The sequence below is a fragment of the Bombina bombina genome, chromosome 8 (genome assembly GCF_027579735.1).
Source record: "Bombina bombina isolate aBomBom1 chromosome 8, aBomBom1.pri, whole genome shotgun sequence".
Taxonomy (NCBI): Eukaryota; Metazoa; Chordata; class Amphibia; order Anura; family Bombinatoridae; genus Bombina; species Bombina bombina.
Window position 1 is genome coordinate 132649275 of NC_069506.1, and position 26467 is coordinate 132675741.

General features: G+C 41.0%; 1 protein-coding gene across 1 annotated transcript in view; it reads left to right on the plus strand.

The window, feature by feature from the left end:
• Window positions 1-26467, plus strand: part of LOC128638873 (zinc finger protein 436) — a 207833-nt gene that overhangs the window by 43963 nt on the left and 137403 nt on the right. Inside the window, exon 7 of the mRNA XM_053691001.1 lies at window positions 11634-11741. Coding sequence (XP_053546976.1) covers window positions 11634-11741 — 108 coding nt within the window. The remainder of the gene's footprint in view (window positions 1-11633; window positions 11742-26467) is intronic.

The window sequence follows — 26467 nt, forward strand, 5'->3', positions numbered from 1 at the left end:
ATGGCGTCTCGCCAGAATGCCAAGCTTCCTTGTTACGGATCCAGGTCCAGGGACCCGGGAGCGGTGCTGATAGATGCTCTGACAGCTCCTTGGGTCTTCAACATGGCTTATGTGTTTCCACCATTTCCGATGCTTCCTCGACTGATTGCCAAGATCAAACAGGAGAGAACATCGGTGATTCTGATAGCGCCTGCGTGGCCACGCAGGACCTGGTATGCAGACCTAGTGGACATGTCGTCCTGTCCACCATGGTCTCTGACTCTGAGGCAGGACCTTCTAATTCAGGGTCCTTTCAACCATCCAAATCTAATTTCTCTGAGGTTGACTGCATGGAGATTGAACGCTTGATTCTATCAAAGCGTGGCTTCTCGGAGTCTGTTATTGATACCTTAATACAGGCTAGGAAACCTGTTACCAGAAGATTTTACCATAAGATATGGCGTAAATATTTATATTGGTGCGAATCCAAGAGTTACTCATGGAGTTAGGTTAGGATTTTTAGGATATTGTCTTTTCTACAAGAGGGTTTAGAAAAGGGCTTATCCGCTAGTTCGTTAAAGGGACAGATTTCTGCTCTGTCTATTCTTCTACACAAGCGTCTGGCTGAAGTTCCAGACGTTCAGGCTTTTTGTCAGGCTTTGGCTAGGATTAAGCCTGTGTTTAAAACTGTTGCTCCGCCGTGGAGCTTAAACTTAGTTCTTAACGTTCTGCAAGGCGTTCCATTTGAACCCCTTCATTCCATTGATATCAAGCTGTTATCTTGGAAAGTTCTGTTTTTGATGGCTATTTCCTCGGCTCTAAGAGTCTCTGAGTTATCTGCCTTACATTGTGATTCTCCTTATCTGATTTTTCATTCAGACAAGGTAGTTCTGCGTACTAAACCTGGGTTTTTACCTAAGGTAGTTTCTAACAGGAATATCAATCAAGAGATTGTTGTTCCATCTTTGTGTCCTAACCCTTCTTCAAAGAAGGAACGACTTTTACATAATCTGGACGTAGTCTGTGCCCTGAAGTTCTATTTGCAGGCAACTAAGGATTTTCGTCAAACTTCTTCCCTGTTTGTCGTTTACTCTGGACAGAGGAGAAGTCAAAAGGCTTCGGCTACCTCTCTCTCCTTTTGGCTTCGTAGCATAATACGTTTAGCCTATGAGACTGCTGGACAGCAGCCTCCTGAAAGAATTACAGCTCATTCTACTAGAGCTGTGGCTTCCACCTGGGCCTTTAAGAATGAGGCCTCTGTTGAACAGATTTGCAAGGCTGCAACTTGGTCTTCACTTCACACTTTTTCAAAATTTTACAAATTTGACACTTTTGCTTCTTCGGAGGCTATTTTTGGGAGAAAGGTACTTCAGGCAGTGGTTCCCTCCGTTTAAACTTCCTGCCTTGTCCCTCCCTTCATCCGTGTACTTTAGCTTTGGTATTGGTATCCCATAAGTAATGGATGACCCGTGGACTGACTACACTTAACAAGAGAAAACATAATTTATGCTTACCTGATAAATTTATTTATCTTGTAGTGTAGTCAGTCCACGGCCCGTCCTGTCTTTTAAGGCAGTTCTAAATTTTAATTAAACTTCAGTCACCACTGCACCCTATGGTTTCTCCTTTCTCGTCTTGTTTCGGTCGAATGACTGGATATGACATGTGAGGGGAGGAGCTATATAGCAGATCTGCTTGGGTGATCCTCTTGCAACTTCCTGTTGGGGAAGAGATATAATCCCATAAGTAATGGATGACCCGTGGACTGACTACACTACAAGAGAAATAAATTTATCAGGTAAGCATAAATTATGTTGTTTTTACCTCAGGCACCTCTACACCTCCATTTTTTTTTCTCCATTTCCCTTCGGTCCAATGACTGGGGTTTGTGGCAAGTGATACTTAACAGTTTGACTGTGGTGCTCTTTGCCGCCTCCTACTGGCCAGGAGTGGTATTCCCAACATTAATTGATGAAGCCGTGGACTCACCATATCCGGAAATAAATAAATGTATCAGGTAAGCATACATTTTTCTCCATCTATCTATCTATCTATCTATCTATCTACACTAGGATTTGTCCTTTTGCGCTCCTGTTTCTTCTGTTTTTATTGGGGGGGGGGGTACAATATAATGTATTGGCACAATCTTTTCCTACTGGTGGTATTCTCAGTTTATAGATATTTTTTTTGTGTTATATTTTTTTGTAATGTAGCGGTCCACCACCACCACCTCCAATTGCTAATGTAGGGCTCCTCCCTCTTCCATCCACACTTATTTTTGTGCATTGTAGGGTCCCGCCACATCCCTCCTCCCTCCACCGCTGTGCCTCCCACCGACACTAACAGAGGTCATTGCAGACAGTGGCATAAACAGTGTCACTGACTGCAATGCTTAGGCGGTCTGAACTCCTGTGGTAACAGAGCACAATCAACGATATGAAGGCAGATGCCTGCAGTTCAGAAAGAGCAAGTCTTGGTTGTCACTTGAAAACCAAGACTGCTGGAGCTTCCTTAAAGGGACCCTAAACCCAAACATTTTCTTTTATGATTCAGATAGAGCATGCAATTTTAATCAACTTTCTAATTTACTCCTATTATAAATTTTTCTTTGTTCTCTTGCTATCTTTATTTGAAAAAGAAACATCTAAGCTAAGGAGCCAGCCAATTTTTGGTTCAGACCCTGGACAGCACTTGTTTACTGGTGCTTTCCAATCAGCAAGGACTACCCAGCTTGTGAACCAAAAATGGGCCTGCTTCTAAACTTACATTCTTGCTTTTTAAATAAGATAGCAAGAGAATGAGGAAAATTTGATAATAGGAGTAAATTAGAAAGTTGCTTAAAATTGCATGCTCTATCTGAATCGCAAAAGAAAAAATTTGGGTTCAGTGTCCCCTTAAGGCATAACTTATATATACTTAATGCCGCACAATGGGCTATGTACTGCATGAATATATATATATATATATATATCTCTCTTACAAGGTGTATCCAGTCCACGGATTCATCCTTACTTGTGGGATATTCTCATTCCCTACAGGAAGTGGCAAAGAGAGCACACAGCAAAGCTGTCCATATAGCTGCGCCCCCAGTCATTCTCTTTGCCGCTCTAACAAGTAGCATCTCCACGGGAAGTGAATGTGGTGTTAGATTTGTAGTTTTTTATATCTTCAATTTTGAAATAGTGCCGGTTTGTACTGTTTACTCTCTAGCAGAAAGTGATGAAGAATTCTGCTGAGAGGAAAATGATTTTAGCATGTTGTAACTAAAATCCACTGCTGTTCCCACGCAGGACTGAGGAGTACCAAGAAAACTTAAGTTGGGGGTTTGCAGTTTGCAGGATTAACTGCTACAAGGTATGTTCAGTCATCTTTTTCTAGTCAAGACTTAGTAATGCTAGAAGACTGACAAGAATCCCCATGTGGGGAAGGTAAGCCATATTCTGAGACTCAGTATAGAAGGAAGGCTTATTTATCAGGGCTAAATGACTGGTGGACACTGTTAAAGGGCAATCAATTATTTTTTTAGTAAAATATAATCGCTATACATGTTTTTATCACTTTTGGAGTGTTATTTGGGGTTTTATTCCACATGGCAGAATTTTGGACACCTATTTAGGGTTTTGAAGGCCCCACAACTCCGGAGTGGAGAGGGAGGGGGCCTAAATTTCGCGCCTCAGTTGCGCTCTTCATATTGCAGACAGCTTCATGCAGCTTCACGTGGAGGGTCCTAAAACTTCTTGAGGACTTCATAGAGGCTTATTTTTCATCAACTAATCCCCAGGGGCAAGGTAGGGCCACAGCAGATTGCTGTGGCATGGTGCTGTAGTTTGCTAACCGGTTGTCAGCTTTAGGTTGCTCCGGTTCGGGCATTAAGGGGTTAATTGACTTGATCGTGTGGTGAAATTTTCAGAAAGATTGGATCATTTTTGAACATTTAGTAAAAAAGTGTGCGCTTTTATTATTTAAAGGCACAGTACCGTTTTTTCTCAAATTGTATTTTTCTGTCTTTAACTGCTGTCTAAGTCTGTTTAACATGTCTGAGCCTACAGATAGACGTTGCTCTATGTGTTTAGTAGCCATGGTGGAACCCCCTTTACATTTGTGTTTAAAGTGTGCTAATGTATCTATGCATTTTAAAGATAACGTTTCACTTAAAAATGTAGCCCAAGATGATTCTTTAACAGAAGGTAATGAGGATAGTCCACCTTCCTCTCCCCATGTGTCGACACCAGTCACGCCCGCGCAAGCGATGCCTAGTACCTCTAGCGCAATGGTTCCTATTACATTACAACAATTAGCAGCAGTCATGGATAATTCCCTTGCGGCATTTTTATCCAAACTGCCAGTTTTTCCTAAAAAGCGTGATAGCTCGGTTTTAAGAACAGAGTATGAGCAATCAGAAGCTTTGGAAGGTTTATCTGTTGTACCCTCACAACACTCTGAAATGACGGTGAGGGACGTGCTGTCCGAGGGAGAAATTTCGGATACAGGAAAGATTTCTCAGCGGGCAGAATCAGATTCCTTAGCGTTTAAATTTAAGCGGGAACACCTCCGCGTACTGCTTAAGGAGGTATTGGCTACGCTGGATGATTGCGACCCCATGGTGGTCCCAGAGAAATTGTGTAAAATGGACAGATTCCTAGAAGTCCCTGTATACACTGATGCGTTTCCGAAGAGGGTGGCGGACATTGTGGATAGGGAGTGGGAGAGACCAGGTGTACCCTTTGTCCCCCCCCCTATCTTTAAGAAAATGTTCCCTATAACTGATCCCAGGCGGGACGCATGGCAGACGATCCCTAAGACAGAGGGGGCAATTTCAACACTTGCCAAGTGCACAACCATACCAATTGAAGACAGTTGTGCTTTCAAAGATCCTATGGATAAAAAATTGGAAGGTTTACTAAAGAAAATATTTGTTCTACAAGGTTTCCTTCTCCAACCTATTGCCTGCATTATTCCTGTGACTACTGCAGCGGCTTTCTGGTTTGAGGCGCTGGAGGAGTCGCTCCAGACAGAGACCTCATATGACGAAATTATGGATAGAATTAAAGCTCTAAAGCTGGCTAATTCTTTTATAACAGATGCCGCTTTGCAATTAGCCAAGTTAGCGGCGAAAAATTCTGGTTTTGCCATCATGGCGCGCAGAGCGCTATGGCTGAAATCATGGTCGGCCGACGTGTCGTCTAAAACTAAGTTACTGAATATCCCTTTCAATGGAAAGACCCTTTTCAGGCTAGAGTTGAAAGAGATTATTTCGGATATCACTGGGGGAAAGGGCCATGCCCTCCCGCAAGATATACCTTTTAAGGCTAAAAACAAGGCAAATTTTCGTTCCTTTCGCAACTTCAGGAGCGGTCCTGCTTCAATCTCTGCAACCGCAAAGCAGGAGGGTAACACTTCACAGCCCAAGGCGACCTGGAAGCCTTTGCAGGGCTGGGACAAGGGTAAACAGGCCAAGAAGCCTGCAGCTGCTACTAAGACAGCATGAAGGGGTAGCCCCCGATCCGGGACCGGATCTGGTAGGGGGCAGACTCTCTCTCTTTGCTCAGGCTTGGGCAAGAGATGTTCCCGATCCCTGGGCATTAGAGATAGTTGCTCAGGGATATCTTCTAGAATTCAAGGACCTCCCTCCAAGGGGAAGGTTACACATTTCTCGTCTGTCTTCAGACCAGACAAAGAAAGAGGCGTTCTTACGCTGTGTAGAAGATCTAATCAAGATGGGAGTGATATGTCCAGTTCCAATTACAGAACAAGGACTGGGTTTTTACTCAAACCTGTTTGTGGTTCCCAAAAAGGAAGGAACTTTCAGACCAATCCTGGATCTAAAAATTCTAAACAAATTCCTCAGAGTTCCATCCTTCAAGATGGAGACCATTCGGACAATCTTACCGATGATCCAGGAAGGTCAATATATGACTACCGTGGATCTAAAGGCTGCGTACCTTCATATTCCTATCCACAAAGATCACCATCAGTTCCTAAGGTTTGCTTTTCTGGACAAGCATTACCAGTTCGTGGCCCTTCCCTTAGGGTTGGCCACCGCTCCAAGAATTTTCACAAAAGTGCTAGGGTCCCTTCTAGCGGTTCTAAGATCGCGGGGCATTGCAGTAGCACCCTATCTGGACGACATCTTGATTCAGGCGTCGTCTTTTCCCAGAGCCAAGGCTCATACGGATATTGTTCTGGTCTTTCTAAGGTCTCACGGGTGGAAGGTGAATACCGAAAAAAGTTCTCTGTCCCCACTCACAAGGGTTCCCTTCCTGGGAACATTAATAGAGTCGGTAGAAATGAAAATATTTCTGACGGAGGTCAGAAAGTTAAAGCTTCTAAGCACTTGCCAAGCTCTTCATTCAATTCCTCGGCCATCTGTAGCTCAGTGCATGGAGGTAATCGGATTTATGGTAGCAGCAATGGACGTAGTCCCATTTGCTCGAATTCATCTCAGACCACTGCAATTGTGCATGCTCAAACAGTGGAATGGGGATTATGCAGATTTGTCTCCTCAAATCCAACTGGACCAGGAAACCAGAGATTCTCTTCTCTGGTGGTTGTCTCTGGATCACTTGTCTCAGGGAATGTGCTTCCGCAGACCGGAGTGGATCATTGTAACGACCGACGCCAGTCTGAAAGCTCAGGGCCTATGGTCTCGGGAAGAGTCTCTTCTCCCGATAAACATTTTGGAGCTGAGAGCGATATTCAATACGCTCCAGGCTTGGCCTCAGCTAGCGGCGGCCAAGTTCATCAGATTTCTGTCGGACAACATCACGACTAGCATACATCAATCATCAGGGAGGAACAAAGAGTTCCTTAGCGATGAAGGAAGTAACCAAGATAATCAGGTGGGCGGAGGATCACTCTTGCCACTCTTGCCACCTTTCTGCGATTCACATCCCAGGAGTAGACAACTGGGAAGCGGATTTCCTAAGTCGTCAGACTTTTCACCCGGGGGAGTGGGAACTTCATCCGGAGGTGTTTGCTCAGCTGACTCAGCTTTGGGGCATTCCAGTGTTGGATCTGATGGCGTCCCGTCAGAACACCAAACTTCCTTTTTACGGATCCAGGTCCAGGGACCCCAAGGCGGCTTTGATAGATGCTCTAGTAGCGCCTTGGTCCTTCAATCTGGCCTATGTCTTTCCACCGTTTCCCCTTCTCCCTCAGCTGATAGCCAGAATCAAACAAATTCTGGTAATTCTGATAGCGCCTGCGTGGCCACGCAGGACTTGGTATGCAGACCAAGTGGACATATTATCTGTCCCACCATGGACACTGCCAATGAGGCAGGATCTTCTAATACAGGGTCCATTCTTGCATCCAAATCTAGTTTCTCTGCAGCTGACTGCTTGGAGATTGAACGCTTAATTCTATCCAAGCGTGGGTTCTCTGAATCAGTCATAGATACTCTGATCCAAGCTAGAAAACCTGTCGCCAGGAAAATTTACCATAAGATATGGAGGAAATATCTTTGTTGGTGTGAATCCAAGGGTTACTCTTGGAGTAAGATTAGGATTCCAAGGATATTATCTTTTCTCCAAGAATGATTGGAGAAAGGGTTATCAGCTAGTACCTTAAAGGGACAGATATCTGCTCTGTCTATTTTGTTACACAAGCGTCTGGCAGAAGTACCAGACGTTCAAGCGTTTGCACAGGCTTTAGTCAGAATCAAGCCTGTCTATAAACCTGTGGCTCCTCCATGGAGTCTAAATTTAGTTCTTTCAGTTCTTCAAGGGGTTCCGTTTGAAACTTTACATTCCATAGATATTAAGTTATTATCTTGGAAAGTTTTTTGTTTTTGGTAGCTATATCTTCTGCTCGATGAATTTCAGAATGATCTGCTTTGCAGTGTAATTCACCCTATCTGGTGTTCCATGCAGATAAGGTAGTTTTGCGTACCAAACCTGGTTTTCTTCCTGAAGTGGTTTCTAATAAGAACATTAACCAGGAAATCATTGTTCCTTCTCTGTGTCCTAATCCATCCTCAAGGAAGGAACGACTATTACACAATCTTGATGTGGTTTGTGCTTTAAAATTCTATTTACAAGCAACTAAAGATTTCAGACAAACATCATCCTTGTTTGTTGTCTATTCTGGTAAGAGGAGAGGTCAGAAAGCAACTGCTACCTCTTTCCTTCTGGCTGAAAAGCATCATCCGATTGGCTTATGAGACTGCTGGACAGCAGCCTCCTGAACGATTCCACCAGAGCTGTGGCTTCCACATGGGCTTTCAAGAATGAGGCTTCTGTTGAACAGATTTGTAAGGCAGCAACTTGATCTTCACTGCATACTTTTGCCAAATTTTACAAATTCGATACTTTTGCTTCTTCGGAGGCTGTTTTTGGGAGAAAGGTTTTGCAAGCAGTGGTGCCTTCCGTTTAGGTTACCTGTCTTGTTCCCTCCCTTCATCCGTGTCCTAAAACTTTGGTATTGGTATCCCACAAGTAAGGATGAATCCGTGGACTGGATACACCTTGTAAGAGAAAACAGAATTTATGCTTACCTGATAAATTACTTTCTCTTACGGTGTATCCAGTCCACGGCCCACCCTTGCAATTAAGCCAGGTTAAAATTTATTGTTTAAACTAGTCACCACTGCACCCTATGGTTTCTCCTTTTTCTCCTAACCGTCGGTCGAATGACTGGGGGGGTGGAGCCTGAGGGGAGCTAAATGGACAGCTTTGCTGTGTGCTCTCTTTGCCACTTCCTGTAGGGAATGAGAATATCCCACAAGTAAGGATGAATCCGTGGACTGGATACACCGTAAGAGAAAATAATTTATCAGGTAAGCATAAATATATGTGTATATTGTGTGTGTGTTGGATTCGGTCAAGGGGTTAAAAGCATATGAAATACTGGGTATTTTTGCCTTCTCCTAGTGACCAGGAGTTGAATTCCAAGGAGTAACGGCTCGTGGACTCTTACCAACATGAAAGAAACACATATATATTTTTGTTTTTGCACTATAATTATGTAAAAGTAGTGCTAAAACTTTGTTTAATCCCTTAACGACCAAGGACGTACGCCACACGTCCTCAAAAAAAAATACAGTTAATGACAGAGGACGTGTGGCGTACGTCCTTGGTCTGGAAAGCAGCTGGAAGCGATCCTGCTCGCTTCCATCTGCTTTCCGGTTATTGCAGTGATGCCTCGATATGGAGGCATCCTGCAACAACCCCCCTTGGCCATCCGATGCAGAGAGAGCCACTCTGTGGCCCTCTCTGCACCGGACATCAATGGCCGGTATCGTTGGTGGGTGGGAGCTTACGTGGGAGGCGGGTGGGCGGCCATCGATGCTCTGTGTGGAGTGGGGCGGGATCGGGGGCGCGCACGGGAGTGCGCACGGGGCGGGAGCGGGTGGGAACCGCTACACTACAGAAAAAAAAAAGTTAAAAGTTAAAAAAAAATAATAAATGTAAATATTCAAAATGTAATCTAAGGGACCTGGAAGGGGTTGGGGTTTGGTCTAGGTGGGGGGGGGGAAGCTACACTACAGAAAAGGGAATTATTTTAAAAAAAGGCACATTTTTTTACAAAACTGGGTACTGGCAGACAGCTGCCAGTACCCAAGATGGCGCCCATTAAGGCAGAGGGGAAGGGTTAGAGAGCTGTTTGGTGGGGGATCAGTGAGGTTGGGGTCTAAGGGGGGGAAACCTACACATAAGCATATGTAAATATGCTTTTTAAAAAAAAAAAAAAAAAAAAAGGCCAAATACCTTTTATTTTAGTACTGGCAGAGTTTCTGCCAGTACTTAAGATGGCGGGGACAATTGTGGGGTGGGGGAGGGAAGAGAGCTGTTTGGGAGGGATCAGGGGGTCTGATGTTTCAGGTAGGAGGCTGAGCTCTACACTAAAGCTAAAATTAACCCTGCAAGCTCCCTACAAGCTCCCTACAAGCTACATAATTAACCCCTTCACTGCTAGCCATAATACACGTGTGATGCGCAGCGGCATTTAGAGGCCTTCTAATTACCAAAAAGCAATGTCAAAGCCATATATGTCTGCTATTTCTGAACAAAGGGCATCCCAGAGAAGCATTTACAACCATTTGTGCCATAATTGCACAAGCTGTTTGTAAATAATTTCAGTGAGAAACCTAAAATTGAGAAAAAATTAACGTTTTTTTTTAATTTGATCGCATTTGGCGGTGAAATGGTGGCATGAAATATACCAAAATTGGCCTAGATCAATACTTTGGGATGTCTACTAAAAAAAAATATATACATGTCAATGGCTATTCAGAGATTCCTGAAAGATATCAGTGTTGTCTACTACACTAAAGCTAAAACTACCCCAAAAAGCTCCCTACATGCTCCCTAATTAACCCCTTCACTGCTGGGCATAATACACGTGTGGTGCGCAGTGGCATTTAGCGGCCTTCTAATTACCAAAAAGCAACGCCAAAGTCATATATGTCTGCTATTTCTGAACAAAGGGGATCCCAGAGAAGAATTGGCAACCATTTATGCCATAATTGCACAAGCTGTTTGTAAATAATTTAAGTTAGAAACCAAAAGTTTGTGAAAAAATTTGTGAAAAGTGAATGATTTTTTGTATTTGATTGCATTTGGCGGTGAAATGGTGGCATGAAATATACCAAAATGGGCCTAGATCAATACTTTGGGATGTCTACTAAAAAAAAATATATACATGTCAATGGCTATTCAGAGATTCCTGAAAGATATCAGTGTTCTAATGTAACTAGCGCTAATTTTGAAAAGAAATGGTTTGGAAATAGCAAAGTGCTACTTGTATTTATGGCCCTATAGTTTACAAAAAAAGCAAAGAACATGTAAACATTGGGTATTTCTAAACTCAGGACAAAATTTAGAAACTATTTAGCATGGGTGTTTGTAGATGAGTAACAGATTTTGGGGGTCAAAGTTAGAAAAAGTGTGTTTTTTTCCATGTTTTCATCATATTTTATAATTTTTTTTATAGTAAATTATAAGATATGATGAAAATAATGGTATCTTTAGAAAGTCCATTTAATGGCGAGAAAAACGGTATATAATATGTGTGGGTACAGTAAATAAGTAAGGGGAAAATTACAGCTAAACACAAACACCTCAAAAATGTAATAATAGCCTTGGTCCCAAACGGACAGAAAATGGAAAAGTGCTGTGGTCATTAAGGGGTTAAATAAGTGTGTGTCATTGTGTTGACAGTTTTGAGGTACCTTGTAGTATTGTTATTTGTATTAAAATATTTTATACTGATTTTTATTAGAACAAAATTTCGAGGATCCAGAGCAGTCCAGTGATGCACCCCTAAATGTTTGATGTTTTACCTTGCTTTATTTGATGTGGCAAATCGGACATCAGATGTAAATGTTACACTTATCACCATATCTTATGTAGCAAGGTTAGATGAAATGCAGTATATATAAATATGCAGGTTGCAGGATGTAGTTTATCCTCTCAAAGGAATTGGAAAAAGCACCTTTTGTGTAAATTAAATTAAATGTAGGTAAAATAATCAATATGCATTACATTTATTTGTATTATGCTCAAAGATTATTTGTGTTTAGGTGTTAATGTTCATTATGTTTTTCTAATATGTGGATTACAATAGATTTGGTGCATCATTGGTTTACTCACACTATTTTTATTTTATTTTTATTTTATTTTTATTTTATTTTTATTTTATTTTCATTTTATTAGGTAAGTTTATTGACAAGTTTGGGGAATACACCGCTATTAAAGAAGAAGCACATCTACAACACTATTCTGTAACACCTACAACTGAGAGATTGGATAATACAATAAAATGTAAGTAGAAGGGTTTATATAAATTATCAGGTAATCTTTGCTGTTAAACTTAATCAGGTAAAGAAAAATATTCTGCACGCTTGCAGATTGTGTAGTCTAGATATGCAGTTTTTTTTTCATGAAAGTTTACATTGCAGCCGTTTTTAAAAAATACTTACCTTTTATTCCTTGCAAGCTTGGAACCACGGAGCAGCGATTACCCCGCCCCCAGGTCGTCTCTTCGGTCAGAAATGACATCCGGCTTCCTTCAATCATGGCGTGGCCTCAGGCAATGTTTGCTCTGGGGGGGAAGCCGTTATTGGAGGAAGCCGGATTAATAATTTCTGACGTAAGAAGAGAGAACCTGGGCGCGGGGTAATTGCTGCTCCAAACTAGCAAGAAAGAAAAGGTAAGTATTTTAAAAAAAAAAAAGCTGCTATCTAAACTATATGAATGAATGCCCCTGTTTTTAATAGTATTTTCTCCAACATAGGTGTGTCCGGTCCACGGCGTCATCCTTACTTGTGGGATATTCTCTTCCCCAACAGGAAATGGCAAAGAGCCCAGCAAAGCTGGTCACATGATCCCTCCTAGGCTCCGCCTTCCCCAGTCATTCTCTTTGCCGTTGTACAGGCAACATCTCCACGGAGATGGCTTAGAGTTTTTTGGTGTTTAACTGTAGTTTTTATTATTCAATCAAGAGTTTATTTTAAAATAGTGCTGGTATGTACTATTTACTCTGAAACAGAAAGGTGATGAAGATTTCTGTTTGTAAGAGGAAAATGATTTTAGCAACCGTTACTAAAATCGATGGCTGTTTCCACACAGGACTGTTGAGAGGAATTAACTTCAGTTGGGGGAAACAGTGAGCAGACTTTTGCTGCTTGAGGTATGACACATTTCTAACAAGACGATGTAATGCTGGAAGCTGTCATTTTCCCTATGGGATCCGGTAAGCCATTTTTATTACATAAGAAAAAAAGGGCTTCACAAGGGCTTTTAAGACTGTAGACATTTTCTGGGCTAAAACGACTGATATATAAACATATTTTAATACTTCATAGCTTTGAGGAATTATTTTATTCTTGGGAATTATGTAAAATAACCGGCAGGCACTGTATTGGACACCTTATCCTCTAGGGGCTTTCCCTAATCATAGGCAGAGCCTCATTTTCGCGCCTCTATTGCGCACTTGTTTTTGGGAAGCATGACATGCAGATGCATGTGTGAAGAGCTCTGATACACAGAAAAGACTTTCTGAAGGCGTCATTTGGTATCGTATTCCCCTTTGGGCTTGGTTGGGTCTCAGCAAAGCAGATACCGGGGACTGTAAAGGGGTTAAATATAAAAACGGCTCCGGTTCTGTTATTTTAAGAGTTAAAGCTTTCAAATTTGGTGTGCAATACTTTTAAGGCTTTAAGACACTGTGGTGAAATTTTGGTGAATTTTGAACAATTCCTTCATACTTTTTCACATTTGCAGTAATAAAGTGTGTTCAGTTTAAAATTTAAAGTGACAGTAACGGTTTTATTTTAAAACGTTTTTTGTACTTTGTTATCAAGTTTATGCCTGTTTAACATGTCTGAACTACCAGATAGACTGTGTTCTGTATGTGGGGAAGCCAAGGTTCCTTCTCATTTAAATAGATGTGATTTATGTGACACACAATCATCCAGAGTAGATAACACCTCCTTAAGCAGGGCGCGGAGATCAATCAGGAGAGGGCATCGGTGATCTTGATAGCTCCTGCGTGGCCACGCAGGACTTGGTATGCAGACCTGGTGAATATGTCATCGGCTCCACCATGGAAGCTACCTTTGAGACGGGACCTTCTTGTTCAAGGTCCGTTCGAACATACGAATCGGGTCTCACTCCAACTGACTGCCTGGAGATTGAACGCTTGATCTTATCAAAGCGAGGGTTCTCAGATTCTGTCATTGATACTCTTGTTCAGGCCAGAAAGCCTGTAACTAGAAAAATCTACCACAAAATATGGAAAAAATATATCTGTTGGTGTGAATCTAAAGGATTCCCTTGGGACAAGATAAAAATTCCTAAGATTCTATCCTTTCTTCAAGAAGGTTTGGAGAAAGGATTATCTGCAAGTTCTTTGAAGGGACAGATTTCTGCTTTATCTGTGTTACTTCACAAAAAGCTGGCAGCTGTGCCAGATGTTCAAGCCTTTGTTCAGGCTCTGGTTAGAATCAAGCCTGTTTACAAACCTTTGACTCCTCCTTGGAGTCTCAATTTAGTTCTTTCAGTTCTTCAGGGGGTTCCGTTTGAACCCTTACATTCCGTTGATATTAAGTTATTATCTTGGAAAGTTCTGTTTTTGGTTGCAATTTCTTCTGCTAGAAGAGTTTCAGAATTATCTGCTCTGCAGTGTTCTCCTCCTTATCTGGTGTTCCATGCAGATAAGGTGGTTTTGCGTACTAAACCTGGTTTTCTTCCGAAAGTTGTTTCTAACAAAAACATTAACCAGGAGATAGTCGTGCCTTCTTTGTGTCCGAATCCAGTTTCAAAGAAGGAACGTTTGTTGCACAATTTGGATGTAGTTCGTGCTTTAAAATTCTATTTAGATGCTACAAAGGATTTTAGACATCTTCCTTGTTTGTTGTTTATTCTGGTAAAAGGAGAGGTCAAAAAGCAACTTCTACCTCTCTCTCCTTTTGGCTTAAAAGCATCATCAGATTGGCTTACGAGACTGCCGGACGGCAGCCTCCTGAAAGAATCACAGCTCATTCCACTAGGGCTGTGGCTTCCACATGGGCCTTCAAGAACGAGGCTTCTGTTGATCAGATATGTAAGGCAGCGACTTGGTCTTCACTGCACACTTTTACTAAATTTTACAAATTTGATACTTTTGCTTCTTCTGAGGCTATTTTTGGGAGAAAGGTTTTGCAAGCCGTGGTGCCTTCCATCTAGGTGACCTGATTTGCTCCCTCCCTTCATCCGTGTCCTAAAGCTTTGGTATTGGTTCCCACAAGTAAGGATGACGCCGTGGACCGGACACACCTATGTTGGAGGAAACAGAATTTATGTTTACCTGATAAATTACTTTCTCCAACGTTGTGTCCGGTCCACGGCCCGCCCTGGTTTTTTAATCAGGTCTGATAATTTATTTTCTTTAACTACAGTCACCACGGTATCATATGATTTCTCCTATGCAAATATTCCTCCTTTACGTCGGTCGAATGACTGGGGAAGGCGGAGCCTAGGAGGGATCATGTGACCAGCTTTGCTGGGCTCTTTGCCATTTCCTGTTGGGGAAGAGAATATCCCACAAGTAAGGATGACGCCGTGGACCGGACACACCGTTGGAGAAAGTAATTTATCAGGTAAACATAAATTCTGTTTTTAAAAACAGGGCTTTCATTCGTGAAAATTTACATTCACTTTAAGAGACTAATGTAAGTTAAAGAGGGTGTTCAGAGATGAGAGAGGCCACTCTTGGTCCCCATTTAGTAAACCTTTTCTTTTTCTTTTTAGTAAATAGCTAGGATGAGTCCTTTTTGGTTCAAGGAATAGTTAGTAACGTAAAACTTAGCGTTGATTCAGGAGAATTTCCTGTAAAGTATGAATAAAGAGCAGATCTATTGATTTATTATCTAGAGAGGATGGACTTACTTCATAGATCAATTCCTCAGGAGGTATATTGAAGGCAGTTTCACTGCTATATTGTGAGGGATAAGGTACACCTCTTAGATATGGGGTGAAATAACTCAAAATTTATAAGTTAGTTCACTGATCTCAAATAAAGCTATAAATGAAACAGGATGCATTGGAGCTTATATTGACATTGTAGTTGAGAACATAGGGTCAGGTTATTTAGTAGTCAGTAGCAGCCGAATATTTATTGCCAGGGTAAATAATATATTGTAATATAGGGTGAGCTACATCAGAAAAGTGGATAACGATGTCTCACTCAAAATGCCCAAAATCTAGCTAGGATAAATACTATGAGGTTTAAACCTATGAGAGCATGTTATGTGTTATATAGATCTAAAGCCCTCATTTTAGCAGGAAAGATAATGGATGAAAGATCCTGTGCTATTCAAGTCTGTAATATAAATAGGACTAGTATAGACATGTAATATAGGAAACAAAACCAGTGCTATTAACCTGTACAGCATAAGCTACACCATTAGAATTTTCCTATCACTTAAATATGGCATGTTTGGCATAGCAAAGTAAGAATGTTTCCTGCAATAAGATCCTGCATGTTTGAACTGCTACATTACCAAAGCAGGTCCCGCCTGCACAAGGCTCAATGCAAATATGTCTAAGTATAGATATGTGTCACTGCTTAATAAGGGTCTCAACATTAAAGTATAAAGTTGCATAGCGTAGTACACATTTGTAATCAAACTCAGAAGTGAGCACTACACTTAAAGGGCCACTAACCCAAAATCTTTCTTTCATGATTCAGATAGAACAACATTACAATTTACTTCTATTATTTATTTTGCTTCATTTTTTAGATATCCTTATTTGAAGAAAAAGCAATGCACATGGGTGAGCCAATCACATGAGGCTTCTATGTGCAGCAACCAATCAGCAGCTACTGAGCATATCTAGATATGCTTTTCAGCAAAGAATATCAAGAGAATAAAACAAATTAGATAATAGAAGTAAATTAGAAAGATGTTTAAAAATGTATTATCTTTCTAAATAATGAAAGAAATCATGTGGGTATAATGGCCCTTTAATATAAAGCTGCAATAATTTTAGAGATAAGCCTGTTTTAAGTTAATTGTAGATTAACAAGGTGCATGTACCCCTAACGGCAGAAACATATCAATCCCTCTATCAAAGGGGCATCAGGGTATGGCGCATAATAGAGGCTTAAAGTCAATATATGTATGCTCAGCAAGCCATATATTAAGGGCTGGAAGCATAGTTGGAATGGTAAATGTCCAGATGTTGACAGGCTAACTATACACATCTAGTAGCTACATGTTGTATACTTTGCAAAAGCTATTGAACATTAAAATGGAAAAATAAGAATGAAAATTAATCTTGGGAGTGAATACTATGGTTAGTGTACAACTGTGGAATTAACTAATTATAGATGTTGTGAATCTACAGGTTATAAATCCACATATGATGATATAAATTAATCCAGTTCTCAGACGAGGAAGCAGTATGAGTGGCGCTTATTATATGTTTAAAGTCGGCTAATACATGTCCAAAAGTCTGAGTATGGGAAGATGAGTATTACATCCGTAAAAGTTAGTGGCCAAATATTTACCCCATTTCTAGTTCTAGATTAGGCAGTTTGTTATTCAACATTTCTCCAGGAGCTGGTCGTCAGTGACCAACTACGACGGTGTACAAATTATACAAGGAGCAATGTTGTGGGATACGTATTTGGTCTGCCTTTTGATTAAGCTGAACCTCCAGGGTCCCACCTGAAGAACAGTAAGATTACGTGGGAGTGTAAGTTAAGTTTCCATTGAGCTGGTCAAGGAAGCTCGCCACCGTGTAGAAGTATATGCGGCTGTAATATAGCTGGAGAGGGGTATATGGAATCTGCCCTCGAGTTTCCACAGCTGTGGTTATGCTTTTTAGTCCAGATCGCTTGTGCATAGCAGTCTGTTTTCTCGGTACTGCAGCATATCCGGGTTGAGCATTGTAAGTGTAGTGACACAAGATAGGGTTAAATAAGCTGAGCTCATTGAGGTAATCTTTGCATCTTTCACCTGCACTCCCTCTTGTCCTGTTGCTAATACCGCAGCCTTCGGTTCCAGGTCTCCTTTGATTTTTCTGGAGGTAGCGTATAGACGCTGGGGCCCCAAAGCGTCAACGCTCCCACCTTCCTTCATGCTGGGCTCAGTTTGAGAGGGTTGCTGGTCCAATTGAGTACTGCTACTGCAAACTATTGTGACCAGTTCAGCTTCCAAGTCCGCATGGTGACTAGCAAGCAAGTAGCGTAGCTCTTCTATAAAGAATGAAGGGATCTCCATAATGGGTGCGTAGTAGTAAGGCAGGGATTATTGCTGGTATGGACAGTGTCTTGCTTAGAGTAGTTTATGCAGTGTCTTGCGGAATATCACTGCCTTCTAACGACAGAGGCACCAGAGTGCCCTGCCGGGGGGGTGAGATGGTAGGCTGCAACCTTTAGTTGTGTGCTGGGTATTGCATTTAATCGAAAGATAATAGTAACCTGCAGTTAAGCTTTCTTTCCTGTGATGTCTTGATCTAAAAGAAATGTGCGATGGAGTGAAAAATGTAGATTTATGTAACCGCTTGGAAGAGGTAAAAGTCTTACAACCTATCATGGCCGCTGCCCGGAAGTTCCCCCTTGATATGCAGTTTTTGATATGCTGTATATGATACTGTCACTGTTCTTACACTGTAGTTTACTGAACTTAACTAACATTGGTAGATACTGTGTGGCCTCCCATTGTGAGTATAAGTGACAAACAATATATCATTGTATACCCCATCTACATATTTTTCTGCAATTTCTTCAACATACAGATTTTCTCCAACTTTGATTCTTTACTCTATTCTTGCCTTTCACTTGGATGTCTAGACCTTTAACTGTATTGACCCTTTCTTTGGGCTCCAGTTGCTTCTTGGCATCATAAAGGGCCACTACAGTAAAAGTTTCATGATTCAGATAAAGCATGCAATTTTAAATAACAAATCAAGAAAACATTCCTTTATACTTCCATTGACAAAATGTGTGCATTTTTTTTATATGCACACTTTCTCAGGTCCAACTTTTTCTGAGCAGGTGCAAACGTGCACAGTATATACACAAGCACAGGGAAAATTGGGTTCACTTAAATTTGCCAGAAAATATTTTACTTTAAGCAAGAAACTGACTCTTCCTCTTTTTGTTTAGACTTGAACTTTATGGTTGATATAATAGTCTGCTGACATGGTTTTTAATTCTTTAATTCTTCCTTTTTAACTAAAGGTGTTTTTTGGGTCTGGTCTGGATGTCATTATTTCTGTCTAAGTGTATGTATAGAGCTTCTAGCCAGTAGCCATTTTCGTTTCTTTAGTTAAGTTGAGACCCAGAAGTTGTCCATTTTTATTTTAATCTATATTTTGGAACAGGTCTAAACAGTCAAAGAAGCCTGTTTTGTCAACCAAGTCTGCAAAAAGGTGTGAGCCTAGATCTAGATCTTCCGGTAGGGGAAGATTATGCCTTCATTCTGTTCCAGATCTATTGGTTCAGTTCTTTACTTCAGTCTCTTGCTATCCATTGCTAAAGGAACATCATTGCACTACTGGCAACTAGCTGAACACATCTGGTTTGCCAATCACAAAACATATGGGAGCATGCACCAATAAGCAGCTAGCTCCCACTAGGGTAGGATATGTGCATATTCTTTTTCAACAAGGGATGCCAAGAGCATGAAGCACATTTGAAAATAGAAGTGAATTTAAGTGTCCTAAAATAACATGCTCTATTTGAGTAGTACAAGTTTAATTTTGACTTTCCTATCCCTTTAATAGCCTCAGATGCCATTCCTTTTGTTTGGGTACACATGAGGCTTCTTCAGCTTTTCAGCTCTTCAGATATGTCTTTTTTTTTTTTTTTCTTGGTGGATCAATAATCACTCCATTGTTTTTTGAGGCATCCTTAGTCCATCCAAATTGGACTGTGATCTCAACAGATGCAGGTCTTTCTGGTTGGGGTGCAGTCTGGGTGTCTCAGAGAGCACAGGGAGCTTGGTTACTTAAAGTGATGAAGTTATCCATATACTGTATATATTCTGGAACTCTGTGCAATTTTCAGGGCCCTTCAGTTCTGTCATCTCCTTAAAAGAAAGATTTATCTGCGTTTCTAGACAATGTCACAACAGTGGCTTTCATCAATCATCAAGAGAAAAAGTTGCAGTTCTCTGGTGATGAGGGAGGTTTGCTGAATTTTGGTATGGGCAGAGAGCAGTCCCTTTATTCAGGGAATAGTCTCTTCATCTGGAAGTCTTCCATTAGATTGTAAACCTGTGGGGTCTTCCCGGAACAAGGGCTTGATGGCTTCTCGTTTGAACGTATAGCTCCCCAGATTCTTTGAGAAGTCCAGGGATCCTCAGGCACAGTTTGTGGAAGCTTTAATAGTTCCTTGGATGTTTCATCAGGCCTACATTTTTTTTCACCTCTTGTTCTTTTACTGACGATAATAGCCTGGATCTGAAACACAGTATAGTAAATGGTATATTCTGAATCTTTCAGGACTGGATGTCATTGTAGGTATACCACTGAAATGCAGCCCAAACATCTGTGGAGTATCAGTCGGTCTGATGCTGTAAACCAGTGTTTTATCTTTGTACATTTTTCAGCTATAATGAGAAAAAAAAAAAAAACAGAAAATATAAACCGGTGAAAAGAAAAATAGCACAGTAATGTACACTGAAACTGTGTTTAAACATAAGTTTGTTTAGAATGGGTGCAACCACCCTGATGGTTTTAAAAGGGTTTCCAGCTAAGAAGAAAAGGTTTTACCAATTTAAAAGATTTAACTAGCAATAACCCGAGAGCTGTTTAACAGCAACCACGCATAGTTACCACAACAGTACCTTTGCATTGATGATTCTGTCAAACTGTTCGTATGCATGTATTTTAATTGTTTAAAAAGCTCTCAGCAACACTGATTTTAAGCTAATAAGCCAGAACCTGTGGCTATTTCACACATTACTGTGTCTTTTTTTTCCTGCTGCTTGACATGCTGCAAATTGGAGTTCCTAGACAAGGCGTAGAGGAGGTGACCTAATCTTCCCTGTTTAACTAGAAACTACAGGGAGTGCAGAATTATTAGGCAAATGAGTATTTTGACCACATCATCCTCTTTATGCATGTTGTCTTACTCCAAGCTGTATAGGCTCGAAAGCCTACTACCAATTAAGCATATTAGGTGATGTGCATCTCTGTAATGAGAAGGGGTGTGGTCTAATGACATCAACACCCTATATCAGGTGTGCATAATTATTAGGCAACTTCCTTTCCTTTGGCAAAATGGGTCAAAAGAAGGAATTGACAGGCTCAGAAATGTCAAAAATAGTGAGATATCTTGCAGAGGGATGCAGCACTCTTAAAATTGCAAAGCTTCTGAAGCGTGATCATCGAACAATCAAGCGTTTCATTCAAAATAGTCAACAGGGTCGCAAGAAGCGTGTGGAAAAACCAAGGCGCAGAATAACTGCCCATTAACTGAGAAAAGTCAAGCGTGCAGCTGCCAAGATGCCACTTGCCACCAGTTTGGCCATATTTCAGAGCTGCAACATCACTGGAGTGCCCAAAAGCACAAGGTGTGCAATACTCAGAGACATGGCCAAGGTAAGAAAGGCTGAAAGACGACCACCACTGAACAAGACACACAAGCTGAAACGTCAAGACTGGGACAAGAAATATCTCAAGACTGATTTTTCTAAGGTTTTATGGACTGATGAAATGAGAGTGAGTCTTGATGGGCCAGATGGATGGGCCCGTGGCTGGATTGGTAAAGGGCAGAGAGCTCCAGTCCGACTCAGACGCAAGCAAGGTGGAGGTGGAGTACTGGTTTGGGCTGGTATCATCAAAGATGAGCTTGTGGGGCCTTTTCGGGTTGAGGATGGAGTCAAGCTCAACTCCCAGTCCTACTGCCAGTTTCTGGAAGACACCTTCTTCAAGCAGTGGTACAGGAAGAAGTCTGCATCCTTCAAGAAAAACATGATTTTCATGCAGGACAATGCTCCATCACACGCGTCCAAGTACTCCACAGCGTGGCTGGCAAGAAAGGGTATAAAAGAAGAAAATCTAATGACATGGCCTCCTTGTTCACCTGATCTGAACCCCATTGAGACCCTGTGGTCCATCATCAAATGTGAGATTTACAAGGAGGGAAAACAGTACACCTCTCTGAACAGTGTCTGGGAGGCTGTGGTTGCTGCTGCACGCAATGTTGATGGTGAACAGATCAAAACACTGACAGAATCCATGGATGGCAGGCTTTTGAGTGTCCTTGCAAAGAAAGGTGGCTATATTGGTCACTGATTTGTTTTTGTTTTGTTTTTGAATGTCAGAAATGTATATTTGTGAATGTTGAGATGTTATATTGGTTTCACTGGTAAAAATAAATAATTGAAATGGGTATATATTTGTTTTTTGTTAAGTTGCCTAATAATTATGCACAGTAATAGTCATCTGCACACACAGATATCCCCCTAAAATAGCTATAGCTAAAAACAAACTAAAAACTACTTCCAAAACTATTCAGCTTTGATTATTGAGTTTTTTGGGTTCATTGAGAACATGGTGGTTGTTCAATAATAAAATTAATCCTCAAAAATACAACTTGCCTAATAATTCTGCACTCCCTGTACAGTTCACTGTACGCCGAGTGACAGAGATCTACTATTGTGGGATTGCTCTTAGTCAGTGTTAGTGGGGGCTTTTAAAGTAGTTAAAATGCAGACATAGGGCAGTATTGCAATATCATTAGGACTCTTAAATCTATGCAAAGCCCATTTTCTTCATAAATGGAAAGAGTCCACAGCTGCATTCATTACTTTTGGGAATTCAGAACCTTGCCACCAGGAGGTGGCAAAGACACCCCAGCCAAAGGCTTAAATACTCCTCCCACTTCCCTCATCCCCCAGTCATTCTTTGCCTTTCGTCCCAGGAGGTTGGCAGAGAAGTGTCAGAAGTTTTCGATAGTCTCTTATGGAGGGTAGTACTCTTCGGCATGGGACTGGAGTTTTAAGTAGTCCTGTCAGCCTCTCAGAGCATGGGTGAAAGTTAAAGTCCGGAGATGCAGAGAGAGTCTTTCTGCGAAACCATCCAGACTCATATTAACAGCTCCACAAGCAATCGGCGTTGACAAGTTTTACTGTCTGCTTTTTTTCTCTCAAGTCCATGGCAGGGGCGACGCTACTATCTGTCACACTTGAAGGGCTGTGTTCCTGTTCCACGACGTAGATTCCGGTAAGATCGTTTCATTTTACTTTCATCATGGATGTATTGTAATTTAAACTGGTTATCCGAGAGGGGCCACAACCTTCCGTGAGGCTCCTTTTTGTATCTAGGAATCGAGGGTTAATATCTCCTGAGGGGGATTATTGAACGGGGGTTCATAATCATGTTATGTGATTCTGTCTGCCACTGTGTAGTGTTGCTTCGGCTCATGGCTATTTTGGAACGAGGCCTCGGGGTTAACCTTCGGGGGGTCAGTGTTTCCTTTTGTCCCGACGGAGGTATGTTGCGCCTTTCGTTATAGACTGGCGCACCTTCGTGTTCTACTAAGGCTTGTTTTTGGCGTTGCTGGAGGATCCCAATCTTAATGGGTCTGGGGATTCTCAGTCTTACTCTTCCACTGGCTTGCATACATAGACATAACGGGATGAAGTAATCTTCTTATTGTCTTTGTTATTTGTGTATTCTTTTCCAGTTCTGAGCTTGGAAGTCTCGGATCTCTGTTGTGCTGGTCCTGCGGGTCTGTCCGTTCTTCCTGGCCGATAACCTACGGGTTGCCTTATCTTTTATTTTCATCCGGTGAGGATGATTTTTATTTGATCTAAAGCTCATGTTGTGGTGGGATGTTTCCTTCAGGAACTTTCTTCTCTGGAATTGATGCTCACAATTTTGTGGTCGCACTGTTTACAAAAGTCTGACTGTTCTTTATCCCTCTATCATGGGGGGGACTCTATGTGGCCTTGACAGTGCTGGGGCCCTTGGTTTCAGGCTGGTCCTGACTGGGTACAACTCCTTCGTCTTTGAGGCGTAGTTCAGACACGTGGCACCTTTTTTATGTTCGGTTGGTCCGGTGAGGGCGCCTAGTGATCACAATATGATTTGTGTTTCTTGTTTTATTTTACAAGCTTCAACTAGCATCCTGAGAGGACTTGAGGGTCCGTGGTTGCTTAGGGGCATGGGGTATTGGTTCAGTCCTCATTCGCCTTACTATCTAGTGGGCTGGGACTCAGTTGGATTCTGCTGCAACATGCTCAGTCGTTTAGAGTGTTCCTTCCCGTTATGGGTTGGAGGCTTGGAGGATTTAGGTCCTTCATACCGCCGTTCTTACGGTTTTGCCTTTCATGGTCTCTTTGCAAGTGTCCTTTTAGGACTTGTTCCTTTTAGAGGTTCTCTTCCTTTGGGTCGAGACTTTCTGGACTTCATCCGTTTTTTCTGGCGGCTTGGTCGCTTAATTAGGAAGTGAAGGACGTGAGGCTCTGTTCCTTCGGGAGTTAGTTATCTCCATATCAGGGGCAATAGGAGGATAAAGATATATATATATTTATCAATCACATATACTTCACCCAAAATGACAAAATCGATAATTCAGCTTCAAAACTTTTCACCTCATATGGAAATAAGGATTTTTGCAATGTGGATAATAAAAAGTTAGCCCAATTTGCTTAAAGATTGACTGTGTCCCACGCAACAAGTTATCAGTCCAGTTAAGCAAAAGTCAGCCAGCCCCTTTTCTCCTCTTGCATTCAGCTTAAATTGTCTTAATCATTGGTTGAACAATATAGAAGGCCCTTCAGAAACTGATCTGTGATTCGCCCTTACAGAGCTGAGCATGGATTGGTTACTTGGGTTTGCATATGTTTTTAACAGACAATTCATTTGGCTGTCATACTATTCTAATCCCCTAGGGGGCAGCAGACAACCAGCAAATACAGTCTCACCATCAATCACTGCTACATTCCAAATATCTCCCTATATAATGATTATTTAACATACTATAACTAACTTATTGCATTAATCACTTACAATATTAATTATAAATGGGGTAATATCGTATAATTTTTCTGATTACTCCAATACCAAACACATTATGTTTTAACATCATATTACTACTATCCCAAAATCCATTCAAAATTGCACCTGGTCATTTCCCCACATTTATATACAAACACAGCATGTTTCATATTCAGTACACCTCTTTATGGGACAACCACATGTGTATTTGTTAACATGCCTGAAAAATAAAATAGGTTATTTATATTTTTCATTTAGCAGACATTCATATTTAATATTATACGAACAGACAATTTCATATCAATTAATGTTCTTCCTGTTATTTTCCATTAGCTTCCTGGAACACAGGAAAACTGTATTTATTTTTTAAATCAATGGGTCAGTATTTGTATATACCAATGTAGTTGTTATTCAATACAGCAAATATTTATTTAATATAGTATGTCATACAGACTTCCAATGCTAATTTTCCTGGGGTTGCATATTGGAAACTCCGCAGGGGACAATTCACACCCAAGTGTCATGAGCCATCTCCTCAGCCAGAAACTGTTTTTTTCCTGAGTCCAATCAAGCTTCAAACAAGCTTTGCTTTTTTTTTTAGTTTTTTCTTTTTTCTTTTCTGGAGCTCCTTGTCTTAGTTGGAAGCTAGCTCAGCATACTAATGCACTGTGGCTACTCTGCACTTGCAACTCTCAGCAAACTGAGAGTTGCAAGTTCGATCCCCGGCGAGGTCTAATCAGCCTTTCCTCCTTTCGAGGTTGATAAAATGAGCAGCGCCTTGAGTACCTTAAGGGGGATTAGCCGCGCTTTACAAGTACAATCATGTTTTCTTTGTGCTTTTTTTTTTTTTTTGTGGAAGAATATGGTAGTTTGTTCCCTTTCTTTAGTAAGGGGTGTGTTTTTTGGAGACCGACTGCTGGGTGACGGTGTCTCTTGGAGGCTGTTGACTCAGTCGAGTCTAGTTCCTGCGGTCTCTAGCAAGGCTATGGACTATCTGCAGGTCAGTGTCCTTGGGCCTTTTCCTTTTTTTTCGAAGTTGTTCTCGACTTCGGACAAAGCAGGATTTTGTTGGGTAGGGGTTTTCAGGCCTGGTACCCTCAGAATGGGCTGCCTCTTGTACCCTCCCATTTTTGCATTCAGTGTCCTCTATAGTTTGGGTATTGTTTTCCCAAAAGTAATGAATGCAGCTGTGGACTCTTTCCATTTATGAAGAAAAAGTTAAATTATGCTTACCTGATAATTTTTCTTCAGTAGGAAAGAGTCCACAGCTCCCCGCCCGTATTTTTTTCTGTGGGGCGTCTGTTATTTTTGTTCTTCTGGCACATTTTCACCCTGATATTTCTTCTACTGTTCCTCGGCAGAATGACTGGGGGATGAGGGAAGTGGGAGGAGTATCTAAGCTTTTGGCTGGGGTGTCTTTGCCTCCTCCTGGTGGCCAGGTTCTGAATTCCCAAAAGTAATGAATGCAGCTGTGGACTCTTTCCATCTGAAGAAATGAAAATTATCAGGTAAGCATAATTTTAAGTTTTTTATTTTATTTTTTAACAATACTTTTCTTGTGGAATTTTGATGGGGTAAAAAACAAGTGAGGGGAGCTGTGTGTATTTCAATATATAAATAATATGTGTTACCGTGACCTTTAAATGAGCTTCTTGTATTGGTTGCAAAATTCTATCATAATATATATTGCGCTGTGATAAGGTAAACAAATAGGTGAAAATTGGGTGAAAAATAGTGAAAATATGACTACAAGAGGTTAAAAAACAAAATATTTAATTGTTGTCATACAAAACAATATTGGACTAGATAATATATTCTAGTAGGATAATAAGTGTTAAAGAGCTCTATTACCTTGCGTATATTATATATTAAAATTCCTTAATCAAAAGTTAAAATTGACAATAAATTCATGCTATAGTGTTCAAAGCATATGATAAAAACAGATTAAGTTAAAATAATTAACGTAGGAGGTGGAAATAAATGTTCATCTTATGAATTGCAAGTATCTTTTGTTGTGACTTTAAATGTGACTTTTAGTTGGAAATGAA